We start from the raw sequence: 12,980 nt of genomic DNA, 5'->3' as shown, positions 1-12,980 counted from the left end.
GCAGCCTGACGTCAGGCTGACTCACTTCTACTAGGGTTACATTAGAAACCAGGAGAGTAAGACTGCGAGCCTCTCTCTAGCGAGGAAATCGGTCGGTCCTCTGAGCTTCCTATTTTAGATGCATGTATTTTTTTCCTCCCAATGCAACGAACATGGCAAATGGAACAACTCTCTGTGTAGCGAGCGGCTAAGTCGACGAGATCGGAGGGGGACGAAAGAAAACGGAGAAAGGGAGCCGGAGACGGAGGGAAGAGGGGCGGAGAGGCAGAAAGTGAGATCGAACGAACGAATATCCTTGAAGACGAAAGGGGAGAGAGGAGAAATAGACGACGGGAGGAGAAGTCGGGGGAAGTAAGAGGAAAAACAAGAAGGAAACAAAAAGAGAGATACAGACGGAAACCGAGACGGAAAAGAAGCTTCGAGACGTTCGGAAGACCGCTGAACCTGACGGACGAAAAAACGAAGGACGGAAAAACGAATGAGAGACAGAATAGACCGGACGATAAGGAACGAGGTCGGGAGAGAGTCGAGGAGGATTTCGGGAGAGTCGTAAAAAAAAGAAGAATGAAACGAAGACGAGACGTCGGGAAGACGGGAGATAGAGAAAAAGAGGAGAATGAGAAGAGATAGAGAGACGTGAAGAAGTGGAAGATCGGCGGAAGAGAAAGACGAGATAAAGAAGAAGAAAGAAAATGCGGATGAGAAGCGGGGAGGGGAGAGGAAAAGATAGAGAAACAAGACGAGAGGAGGAGAAGGAAAACGAGAATAAAAAAATCGAAAGAAAAGAAATCGGACAGGAGATAAGAGAGGAAAGGGTAGGAATCGATGAGGCGGAGAGGAACTAGAAAGAGGAGACCGAGGCGAGAGGAAAACGGAAAAAAGAAGAAATAACAGAGAGATGAGAAAACGAGCAACGAGGAACGTTCCTTGCGCCAGTAGATGGACGACGACGAGAGGGGTCTGAGAGAAAGAGAGATAATCGGAGAAAGCGAGCGGTGAACAGAAAAGTAGGACAGAACGTTAATAAAAGGATGTGGATGGGGCGGGGGAGCGTATCAGGGGCTGGGGGACTGATTAAGTCGATGTCCGCGGTCAGAGTGAATGGTGTGGAAGGAGGACCAGGTGCGTTATGACCCAAGTGCAGGTTTATACCCAGGAATCTGCCACTACTGCCGTTGTTTACGAGTTTCCAGTATGCGGCTTACAAATCAGTGCAGTTGCACTGGGGGAAAAAAAACATTGGATCTAGAGTCCAGACCCTAGAAAACATTGACAAGAAAAAGGACTCTTGATTCAATCAGATTTAAGCTTAAATCAAAAGGAAATCCGCTCAAATTAAGAGGCTTGGTTCTTGATTTAAGCTTAAATCTGATTGAATCATGAGTATTTTTTCTTGTCGATGTTTTTTAGAGCCTAGACTCTAGATCCAATGTGTTTTTATTTTCCAGTGTGCACAAGAGGAGCGGGCATTTCATTATCCGCATGTAAATAACAGAAGAAAAGTAGTTGGATTTTAACTAATGTTCTTGATCATGTTACGAACAGGAATCCATTCAGGATGTGCATATACTTAATGGTACCAACAGGTTCAAAAACGCTGACTCCACGAGTTTAACTAATCGTGCCAGACACAGTGCGGCCGGCGCGTGTCGCTGATCAGTGCCTACAAGATGGTAGGAATACTTCACGCATTGCGCGTTCAGAGCAGTCTACGCCAGGCGCACATCAGTGCCTACAAGGCTGTAGGAATACTTCACGCATTGCGCGTTTAGAGCGGTCGGCACTGGGCGCATATCAGTGCCTGCAAGACCTTGCGAATACTTCACGCATTGCGCATCACTACGGTGCGCGCTTCAGTCGTTATTTTTCTGTGCCGGACCTCCTGCGATGTAAACGATTTTCGACCAGTGCACAAAATAAGCCTGCAGCCTGTTTGTTGAAATTTTGCGTTTGTACGCAAAATTGTTTGCAAAATTTGTTTGTACGGTGGACACGAAAGACATTCATTAAATGACCAAGCGTGTTTGGTCGGCTACGTCTTATCGCTGCTTTGTCGATTGGAATAGACGACAAACTGTCGGAAACTCAAGAGGTGCCTTCAGTTTGTTGTTGTCCATTCCAATCAACAAAGCAATAAGACATAGCCGACCAATCACACTTTGCCACTTAACCTGTGTCGTCCATGTCCACCCGACAAACACATAATTTCAACAAAAAGGCTGACGGAATTCTATAAGTGAGGGATCGTAGAGAATTTGAGCTCTTGAAAGGTGCCTCATCCGATTGAGTTGCCGAGAAAAAAACTATTGAGTCGTTGATTTCGGAATCCGTACGTCTTTTTCTCATCGAATATCGGCATGGGAGGATAAAACAGTTTATCTTTCATCTGTGTTTCAGCAAAAACAAAAATGTTAACAAGTAAATATCTTCTTCTTCTTCTTCTTCTACTAACGACTAGGGCATGGCCCTGTTTGTCAAGCCTTCGAGTGCCAAGCACAAAATATTAAAAATTTAATAATTATCTGTAAAGATTCGTCAAGTCAATAAAACAAATAGCAACAGGAACATTCAATCATCTTCAGGAGAAGAGAGCCAGCTTTGTGCCCATCTCTTAGGCGGTCGTCCAGGCAGTCTTTTCCCTATGGGTTGTCCAGTCATACAAACTTTTGCCAGTCTCTCTTCATCCATTCTGTCAACGTGCTCCGACCACATCTTTCTCCTCATCCTAGTCCACTTGGCTACATCTTGCACATTACAAGCATCTCTGATGGACTCGTTGGTCTGATGATCCCAAAGTGTAAAGCCCGCTATTTTTCTTAAGACCTTCATTTCAACGGTGCGGAATTGTTGTTTGGTGCGCTTTGTCTCGGCCCTGGTCTCTGTGGCAAATGTTAACACTGGTCTAACGATTGTTTTATAGACTCTGACTTTACTTTCTCGGGCCATGTATTTGTTGCGCCACACCATCTCGTTGAGGCATCCGGCAACTCTCGCCGCCTTGAGTGCCTGGTCTCGCACTTCGGTTCCTAAGTCCTTTGCACTTGTCAGCAATGCTCCAAGATATTTAAACTCCATCACTTGTTCGATCATTTTACCATCTACTTCCAACTTGCATCGTATAGGGTTTCTACTGACTACCATACTTTTTGTCTTAGCGGCGGATACTTTCATATTGTACTTCTTGGCTGTCATATTAAATGTATGCAAGATTCTTTGCAGTTCATCTTCCGAATCTGCTATGAGCACAGCATCGTCAGCATAACAAATGATATTAATATTTCTGTTCCTAAGCGTATATCCTCGCCTTGGTCGCACGGCGCGAATTAGTTTGTCCATCACTAAGTTGAAGAGAAATGCGCTCAGCGAATCACCCTGTCTCACTCCCTTATTTATGACGATGGCATCCGAGAGACCTTCAGCGGTAATAATTTGGGTCCTCGTGTTAGTATTTAAATCTTTAACTAACTCTATCAAGCATCTGGGAACATTTCTCTCATTTAATATCTGCAGCACATCCTGTTTTCGTACGCGATCAAATGCTTTTTCAAGGTCTACAAAGCATAGGAAGAGTGGCTTATTAAATTCGATAGCCTTCTCCGATAGTTGACGAATCATAAATATGGCATCAGTAGTTCCTCTATTCCTCCGGAAGCCTTGCTGCTCTTCAGCCGCGTCTACAATTTCCTCTAAAATGTTCTTAATTACAGTAGTGAAAAGCTTCAAACAGGTATTGAGCAGCGTAATGCCGCGGTAGTTCTCTGGTAGAAGCTTATTTCCTTTCTTGAAGATTGGGATCGTGTGGCTATCCTTCCATTCGTCTGGAACTTTCTTTTCCTGTAAGATTTTAGAGAACAAATGATGGATGTGCTTGGCCAAAGTGCCACCGCCATATTTCAAAAATTCATTGCCTATACTATCTGGTCCAGGTGACTTCCTTAATTTGAGCCGGTGGATAGCTCTTGTTACCATGTCCAAGGTTATGTTCACACTATCTTCATTTCTGAATTCTAAATTTCCATTGGAGTCTGTATTGCTTTCATCATACAGTTCAGAGAAATATTTAAACCATTGCTCCTTATCTACATGCTGGACACGCTTATATTCACAAATTTCTTTTCGCTGGTTTCGGAGTGCACCCCACATTTTCCTCTGAGCTCCATAAAAGTCACGCTCCATGCCTTTCGTATATCCTTCCCAGTAATTCTCTTTGATTTTCGTTATTTTTTCATTGGTCGCGTTGCGGATTCTTGCATATATCTCGTGTTCTTGAGGGGTTGGATTGGATTTGTATTTGAGGAAAGCTTCTTTCTTTATCTTCGCCGCTTCCTTGACCTCGTCGCAAAACCACGGTGTTCGGTTATTCATGCGATTCTTGTTCACTTTTCGCCAACCAACGGCTTCTTCCGCTGCTTCTAGCACTTTTGACTTGATATGTTGCCATAGTTCATCAGCTGTCGAAGAATCACTGGGTGGACTCTCCAGTTTTCCGCGTAATCTCGATCGGTAAAGTCCTCTTATAGAGAGGTCTGACAGCTTCTCAGCACACAATTTCTGCACTATTACTGGACGCCTCTTTACTGGATTCAGACTCAATCGCAGTTCGCATAAGACGAGTCCGTGATCTGTGCCGGCATTTGCAGATGATAAAGTTCGAACATCCAGTACTTGCTGCGGATGCAGCTGCCGATTGCTGATAACATAGTCAATCATGGACGTCTGACCTCTACTATTGGTGTAGGTGATCTTATGTTGTCTAGGATGATCAAAGAACGTATTGTTTATTCTTAATTCGTTAACGGAGCAAAATTCTACTAATTCTCTACCGCTGTCATTCAGAGTAGGCTCGTTAAATCTGTTCTTCACTCCAGGCACCACGCTGTCTCCAACTCGAGCATTCCAGTCACCTAACATGATTAATTTCTCGCGCACCGGTATAGTATCTATGACTTTTTGTAAATCGCGGTAGAAGTCGTCTCGTTCCTGCTTCGCTCTTCCTGTATCCGGTGCATAAACAGATATCAAGTTCAGCTTCTCACAGCCTAGATTAAGCTCTACAAGGAGCATCCTTTCGCTTATGTATTTGATATCAGTGATGTTGTCAACGAGATTTTTATGAATTAATATTCCAACACCGGCATATGCTCTTTCGTTCTTATTTGCGCCTTTATACAGAAGCAGGTAATTTCCGCGCATCACAGTGCCAGCGCCTTTTCTTTTTGTTTCGCTCAGAGCACAGACATCGATTTTTCTTTCTTCTATTTCCGAGACGATTTCTTGGTCCTTCTTATTCCATGATTTCACGTTCCATGTAGCGATTCTCAATCGTTGAGCCATTTTAATCCGTTTATCCGTTTTCCGTAAATCTTTGGGTCGTAAATCCGTTAAAGTCTGGTACCGAGGCTTCTTTTTGCTTCTTTGAGCAGATTGTGTGTTTTTACCGGCGGCAGGTTGCTAGCCTCACCGCCGAACCCTCCTCCTTAGCCCGGGCTTGGGACCGGCAGCACTCCCTATAGAAGACAGTACAGGCGGAGTTAACAACAAAAATATATTAAATGGCAGAACATTCTAGTGGAAGGTTTCAAAGCTGCCATTCTCAACCTGGAACCCCACGAGGCGGGCTTAATCGTTACATCGGCCCTATCCGCAATGGTCGAGAACAAGTAAATATAATGTACGAAAATCCTTGCAAAAGGGCGGTATACTATGCTGACACAAGAGTCCAAGTTTCCCAGCTTCAAAGAATACGAGAACTTCAAATTCACTACCCAAAAACTAGAGGGAAACATAGACATTACACACAGGTTTCCCAGAATCCAGAAAAATGTGAGTTTCCACGGGTATCACATCAGATTTCATGCTGAAACCAAAGGCGACATTTGACCAGCTTCACAAATTTTACGACTCAACAGGCACCAAACAATATATCCAATGCTCATTGACAGAGTCCTTTGGGCCGAACATGAAATCTAACGTGATACAATGCGCAGAAAAAACACACAAAAAACGAATTTTCATACAAATTTGACCTCGGACCCCAGCTAGTGCCTCCGTTTCGAGGAAAAAAAAATTGAGAATCACCGAAAAAAGTTGTTTCTGCGAAATATGAAAACCAGCGGTGTCGACTGCAAAATATGAAAACATCTAGGAATTTTTGGAGTTGCTGATTTTAGCCATTAACAAAAAGTGTTGTATTAAGATTTATTCACCTGACAACACTTTTCCAATTTTTCCCTGATAAGATTTGACCTACGAAACGTACAAGTTATGAACCAAAATGTGTACACCGAGAACTGTTGTAGTGGGGTCTAAGTCGCTAGAAGAGTCATTCTTGGGAATGTAAATGCCAGGGATTTGTTTTTTTTTTTTTTTTTCAAATTCTTGCATCTGACAACACAGTCAGTGTCAGCTAGAGGATTTTTTTCAACCTTCTTCATTAGCAAAGTTTATACATTCATCAGCTAGCATTCAATTTATCTTCAGATAAAGAGGTTCAAACAGTTGAATTTTAGGTTTCAAATTGATTCAAGATCACTCAGATCAATAATTATAGAATGTTTAAGACTTGATACATTTTGGTAGAAGGAGATCAAAGATCTGAATGATCTGCATACAATTTAAAATGTTGCATTTATTTAAATATACCTATTACTTATTACTTTAATTCCGGCTCAGGATGAGGAAGCTGTAACGCATGCCCACGTGTTGCGTGGAGCAAGAGAAGGAGCGAGGATTTCCGTAAACCCGGGTCCGATCGTTAACATGCAGAGGAAACGGGAAGGAAGGAGAGACCGGGCGCTGTTGGCCGGGACGAGCCATTAGCACACAAGCGCGCGCCTGGAGACCCAGGACCCGGGACCGACAACGTAAAAAGAAAGGAGAAACGGAGGAAATTAGCGAACTCATACATTTCATCCGGAAACAAAAACAAAATGTTTTTAATTTTCTTTGTTTATGTAAGACCATGGACGCGGCGCAAGGGATGAAATTAAATTTAGGTCTTCTCCTGTTTAGTTTTCTGTCTGTTGTTGACTCTGCCGGCATAAAGAAAACAGTCATGTGTTTATTTTGGATAAAATAACGGCGGCTGCAAGACTGCCCGGTCGGGAAGAACCGCCTCCGCGAGATCGGGACCTCCGCGGAGATGCGTCGTTCTGGCTCGGTGCGCGAGAAGACCGGCCTCGTCCGGGCGGAGGGTCAAGAGGAGCTCAAAGACTTGCTTTTCAGTCGAGTCGAGTGAAGGCAACTTGTTACCGGCCCCGGCTCTCCACCGGACAAACCCCCGCCTGTCCCTGTCGCTACCCTCGAATTTAAAGCCCCGTCTCTAACGAGTCTTTTTCTCCCGCTCCCGATGTTATGTTGATTTAACTCTTTCATTATGTTTTGTTTTTCCTCCACCTTCCCGCAAACAATAATAAACTCCATATGAATAATTTCCTCCAATTTGTTTGCCGGCCAAGGAGTTCTCCGCGTCTTTCGGGGCCGTCCGGGGACGCAGAGTGAGGATTCTATTATTTGAATTACATTTTGCAATAAGGAACTCCTCCTGCATGGCTCATCCGTAAAAATACAATCCCTCTTAAATACACAACATTTTAACGAATCAATTGCAAATTTGGACGTATATATGCTAAAAGGAACTATGGGCATAAGATTTGCGCTCAAAATAGTTCCTTCTGGTATAAAGACGTCCATTTGAGAAAACAAAGAAAAGAAGTAATAATATGAAGAGCATAATTAACCTCGGACAATTAAGGATTAAGAATACAATCCCTCTTAAATACACAACATTTTAACGAATCGATTGAAAATTTGGACGTATTTATGGACGTGCAAAGGATTTGCGTTCAAACTAGTCCCTTCTAGTATAAATACGTCCATTATAGAAAAAAAAGAGGTGAAGTAATAAACTATAAACAACACAGGATTAGAAAAAGACACAAAATTAAAATCAAGAGATGGAAGACGCTATATGGAAATGAATGCTTCACATGGAGAATAGGGCACCAATGATGAGACTGAATCGCGAAACTATAGCTTTATTCATATTAATAGTTGTGACTCTGGTTCTCATCAATTGACAAATACATAAAGAAAAATAATGACCAATGGTTGCGATTGTGGGATTGCGAATGTTGATGAGTAGATTTCTACTTAACCACATAATGATATTTACTAAGATTTACCATTCCCAAGAAAATCCCTGATATGTTCTCCTAAACAGCTCTCAGATACGTCCCTCGATACACGTTCTGAGAACTATAATCATGGTGCATGAAAGTAATATCATAAATCGATGGGATTTACAAAAAGACGGACTCTCACCTTCGAATCATCCATGAATCTATGTCATAACTAAAATTGTCTGTTCATTTTTGTTTCGGGACAGTTTATTTTTGGAAAATTACGGGTTTTTTGGTTTTATTCGGGAGGGGATCTGCATCCTTAACTCAGATGAAGAAGAGGGTTACGAGGTCCTTCCCAATCTGAGGTAAAGTTGGATATGAAAAACCAATTTTATTCAACAGACACCAACACCGAGGAGGATTTCCAGCCCTACTTTCAAGATCTCCTGAAATACCTTTCAATTTGCTTTCCATTCTGGTACACCGGCCGAGTAAAAATCTCAGTTTGCTTCGAGAGGTTGGTGAAAAACTAAGGAAAAACGACGAAAGAAAGGAGTTTTAATTGTATTAGGGTGAAACGAGACGAAAAGTTTCTTATCACACCGCATGATTCTGTTCCAACGAGGAGTACTTTCTGACAAGACAAAAAATCTCACCATCGGCAAAGCTAGCTGATTTTCAACGGGAGAAAACCCCCCAAGCTGCCCATGAACCCGACAGAGCTTTAAAACGCTAAGAAGCGGATTATAACAACCGGAGGGGTGCGCAAATGGGCGCTACTAAACGGTAGAAAAAAGCCAAGACTACGTGCGCTATCGTGAAGATATACGCGGCGGTAAAGAGCGCGATTGCGGGAGGGCGCGGGCGGAAGCGACTTTGTTATTGTTATTGTTATTCGTATTTTTTAGCGAGGTGAAAAGGACATCGGGAGTGTATTGGAGTGTCAATTGGATCGGTTTCGTATGCACGGCGCGGAGTATCGCATCCGCTCGGCGGCGGAGGGGCGGCGGAAAAATTGGGCGGCAGAAGTCAAACGGGGGTGGTGCCAACGCGGCGCCTGCGCCCGGCGCCGATACTCCAAGACGTGCAGCTGTGCCAGGAGTCTTGAGGTAGCGCTGACGCGGCTCGGTCACCGGGAGCGTCTGTCTCTCGTCTCGCACTCCCTCAAACCGCGCGGAATTAAAAATCACCTTCATCCCCTCCTCGACTCCCTCCGCCGTAGCGCCAAGCTCTGATTATCCACCCCTGGCCGCCACCCACCCTTTCTTGGCAACAATCTGTACACTAACAGACCTACGATTCATTGCTAGGTTTAAAATGTTAAATTACCCCCTCCCTCCCCCGCCGCCGTCCTTCCGCCCCCTTTTATCGGGCGTTCTTCTCCTCTCTCTCGCGCGCACCCTCGCGTTCGTCAAACACTCTTGACCTTCTCTCTCCCTCGTCCCCGGGCTCTTTCCTTGTTGCAGCTCTCTTCGATTTGTCCCTCGATACCTTTCTTTTTCCTATTTGTCCTCCGCTTCCTTTTTTTTCGAGCGGATATGAATATCCAGCAATTATTCTTCCGTTCATTATTCGGGATTCGCTCCCCCTCCCACTTATAACGGTTTTCCCTCTTTTCAATTTATTTCTTGCGCCGCTTATCCGCTCCCTCGAAACTACCTTCTTAATTTTTTTCCGCTCTCGACCATCTCGAACGTAACATTATGTTATCTGCTGTCAATAAATTATATTTTTAATGACTCCACATCGAGGGGCATCGTGGGAAGCTCACCTCTTTCTGCGACGATTCCATTTCCAAGTCGCTTTCCAACGACGGGGGATTATCTTTTTAATTTTCCTCCCGGAGGTTAAGAGCCTTGTTTTGTCCTTCGAGTGTCGGGCTTTGGAAATATTAACAAGGAACGCGCAATTCCGTCCTTCTGTCTATACCTTCCCGCTAAACATTTTGAATGGAAACGAAGATTCGAGTATCCATGCTTCCTGGCATGGATGAAAAGCACGGAGGTATACACACTTCACACAAATCTGGCGGTCTCGGATAGACTCCAAATTCTTGGCGCCAGAATTGAATCTACTGAAAATTTATGAGTTATGTGTAGAGGAAATCTAATATGAGGAACAATTCATAAAATTTACCTTGGGCAAAACCGTAAAATCAAAATTTTTCTCCTCATGAGAGCGTGCCTAGAGCAACACCCATCATTGTGTGGTATTGCATTTCAACTACACACTATGACGAATATAAATACGATTAAAATTTGCGGACACCGAGTAATAATTGAAGTATGAGAACAAGTATTGATACATTTTTTCTAATGAGAACAAAATATCTGATGAATGCTGTCGTGCAGATTCAGGAACTATGACAAAACAGAATTCCATGATTCTGTGGAAAAAATATACTTCTTGAGCTTGAAGCTTTAAAATGAGCTTTAAATCGAATCAAAACCTTATTAAAATCTCTGTGAAATGTGAATTTTTCGAGAACAGATGGGCGAAATTCATACGTGTTCATTGTTTTTTTACTTTACGAACAACTGATTATTTTTCACTTAGAAAAAAAAACAGTTGTGTTTGTCATGCACCTTCCATAGCCTCATGAGGCGATGGAAAGGAAATTACCTGTGGTCGCCCTTCACCTTAACTTGTCTAACGCCTTTGACTCAGTCGACCAGCATTTGCTAATAACTACATTAGTACACTATAGATTTAAGGGTGATGCCTTCAATTTAATACATCATATCACGTATCTCTCCTTCATTTGTGTTTGTTTTTAATTAGCCTTGCTTTATGCTTGCGTTTTTTACTGATTTCATATCATTTCTACTTTAATTTAATATCAGCTAGCACTTTAAGCAAATTCGGAGCGTAGAGCATGGAATGGAGATGTTATATGGGTGAGGAATTTGCGATTTGACTGTTGATTCTTGCGTAAAAGTTCGCGAGAAATATACGATGGTGTCACTGATTTTTTTCTGAAATCAACTCCCAAGCTCAAAAAAAGCTCTCAAGTTGAGGCCAAAATGGAAGGGGAATCCCACGCTATCCTGAGAGTCCACCTCTACATCAAAACAATCTCTCCATGCAAAGATAGGGAGCCAATACATTGACAGGGCTGCCACTTTATTTGATGACTCCAAAACTGAAAACACAGCAACTTGCTAATGTATTTGCTCCCTATCTTTGCATAGAGAGTTTGTCTTGATGTAGAGGTGGACTCTCAGGGTAGGGTGGGATATCCCCTCCATTTTGGCCTCAACTTGAGAGCTTTTATTGAGCTTGGAAGTTGATTTCAGAGAAAACCAGTAGCATCGTCGTGTTTCTCGCAAACTTATACATAAGAATCAACACTCAAATCGCAAATTCCTCACACAGGCAACATCTCCATTCCAGGGCGGGAATCGTCCGAAACGTGCGTCACTTTAGATTGAACGATTCCCTACGCAACCAGCGAACTCAAAACCGCGTGCGTCAAATGGAAACTCATCGCGTATCACCGGTTTATGCTTAGCGCACAACAAAAGCGGAGGGAAATCCGCGTGGCTGGTCGGTTGGCTGGGGAGGAAGGGTAGAGGGTTCGGCGGGCGGGCGGGGGGCGAACGGTGGCCCATTAGGGCAAGTTTTTCGCGCGGACGAGAAATAAGAAATTGCCGGAAATAGATAATGCTGAAGCAGATGTTTGTTCTAATGATAAAATCTTCCCCCGCGATGGCTCGCCATTTATTCAAAACTTTGGGAACCTAATCTGCGGCAATATTGTTAATCTCGCCGATTAGAGGAGTTGAGATGTCGGCCAATGACATTCATATGTCCCGCGCCACACGCGCTCTCCCCCGATATTTGCACAACCGCGTATCCAGCTCCGGGTTCCGGTTGGACTTAGGCGGTTTCGGCTGTGTGAGGCTGCGTAATCGGTGCGATCCATCAGCGCCGAGTGGCCACCGAGCCGGCGCGGCGTCTCGAAATATTAATTATGCGGCGATAAATACCGCCCTCCGGCTTAAAGTCCGATTATTTTTGAGTCTTCGCAACACCCGCGCACTAATCGACCTCGTTAAGATAAATTCCGGTCGTTAGATCGAGATGCGGATTGCCCGCTGCAGCGCGGACCGAAAGAGTCTGTGAGTCGTGTTTGGGGATGATTGTTTGCAGGACAAGGGCATGAAGCCGCAGATTCACAGCGATTCCCTATATCTTTCCGGATTCTGTTCTTAATTTTTTTTTTCTTCTTAACTTTTCTTCATCACTGGAAAAAAAACACATTGGATCTAGAGTCCGGACTCTTAAAAACATCGACAAGAGAAAATACTCTTGATCCGATCAGATTAAAGGTTAAATCAAGAACCAAACCTCTTAATTTGAGCGGACTTCGTTTTGATTCAAGCAAAAATCCGATTGAATCAACAGTATTTTTTCTTGTCAATGTTTTCAGGAGTCTGGACTCTAGATCCATTATGTTTTTTTTTTTTTTTTCAGTGCTTTTCTTTTTCAACAAGAATGAAGGGAAATTTCAAAAACCCTAATGAGAATTTGAAAATTAAAAATACTTCCTTACTAATGACGCTACAGCTTGGGGTGGGCTTTGGCCTCCAAGACGACGCGTCTCCATCCAAGCCTATCCATGGTCTTTTCTTTCCATCCTATAACTTTCATAACTCTAAGGCCCTGTCCACACGAACGCAGTTCGCTGAACTTATTCTTCGAACTTCTCAGTTCGCCGAACTTGTTTCTCGAAACGTGGAATGCTGTCCAGTTCCTTCAAACTGAAACCGGAGGTTCGTGTAAATGATGGCGGGAATTTGGAAGGTTATGAAATTACGAGAAGGAGAGTATAAATATAAGTCTTCTCCGTTTCCA

The 12,980-nt window shown here is 43.4% G+C and overlaps 1 protein-coding gene across 1 annotated transcript in view; it reads right to left on the bottom strand.

Moving 5' to 3' along the window:
• LOC109040897 (RNA-directed DNA polymerase from mobile element jockey) overlaps positions 1-5,334 on the bottom strand; it is a 31,437-nt gene extending 26,103 nt beyond the window's left edge. The window contains exon 1 of the mRNA XM_072301559.1: positions 2,661-5,334. Coding sequence (XP_072157660.1) covers positions 2,661-5,334 — 2,674 coding nt within the window. The remainder of the gene's footprint in view (positions 1-2,660) is intronic.
• Positions 5,335-12,980: the final 7,646 nt, after the last annotated feature.

Source organism: Bemisia tabaci, chromosome 6, assembly GCF_918797505.1.
Source record: "Bemisia tabaci chromosome 6, PGI_BMITA_v3".
Classification (NCBI taxonomy): Eukaryota; Metazoa; Arthropoda; class Insecta; order Hemiptera; family Aleyrodidae; genus Bemisia; species Bemisia tabaci.
Note: the sequence above shows the minus strand (reverse complement) of the source record. Positions and strands in the feature narration are given on the sequence as shown.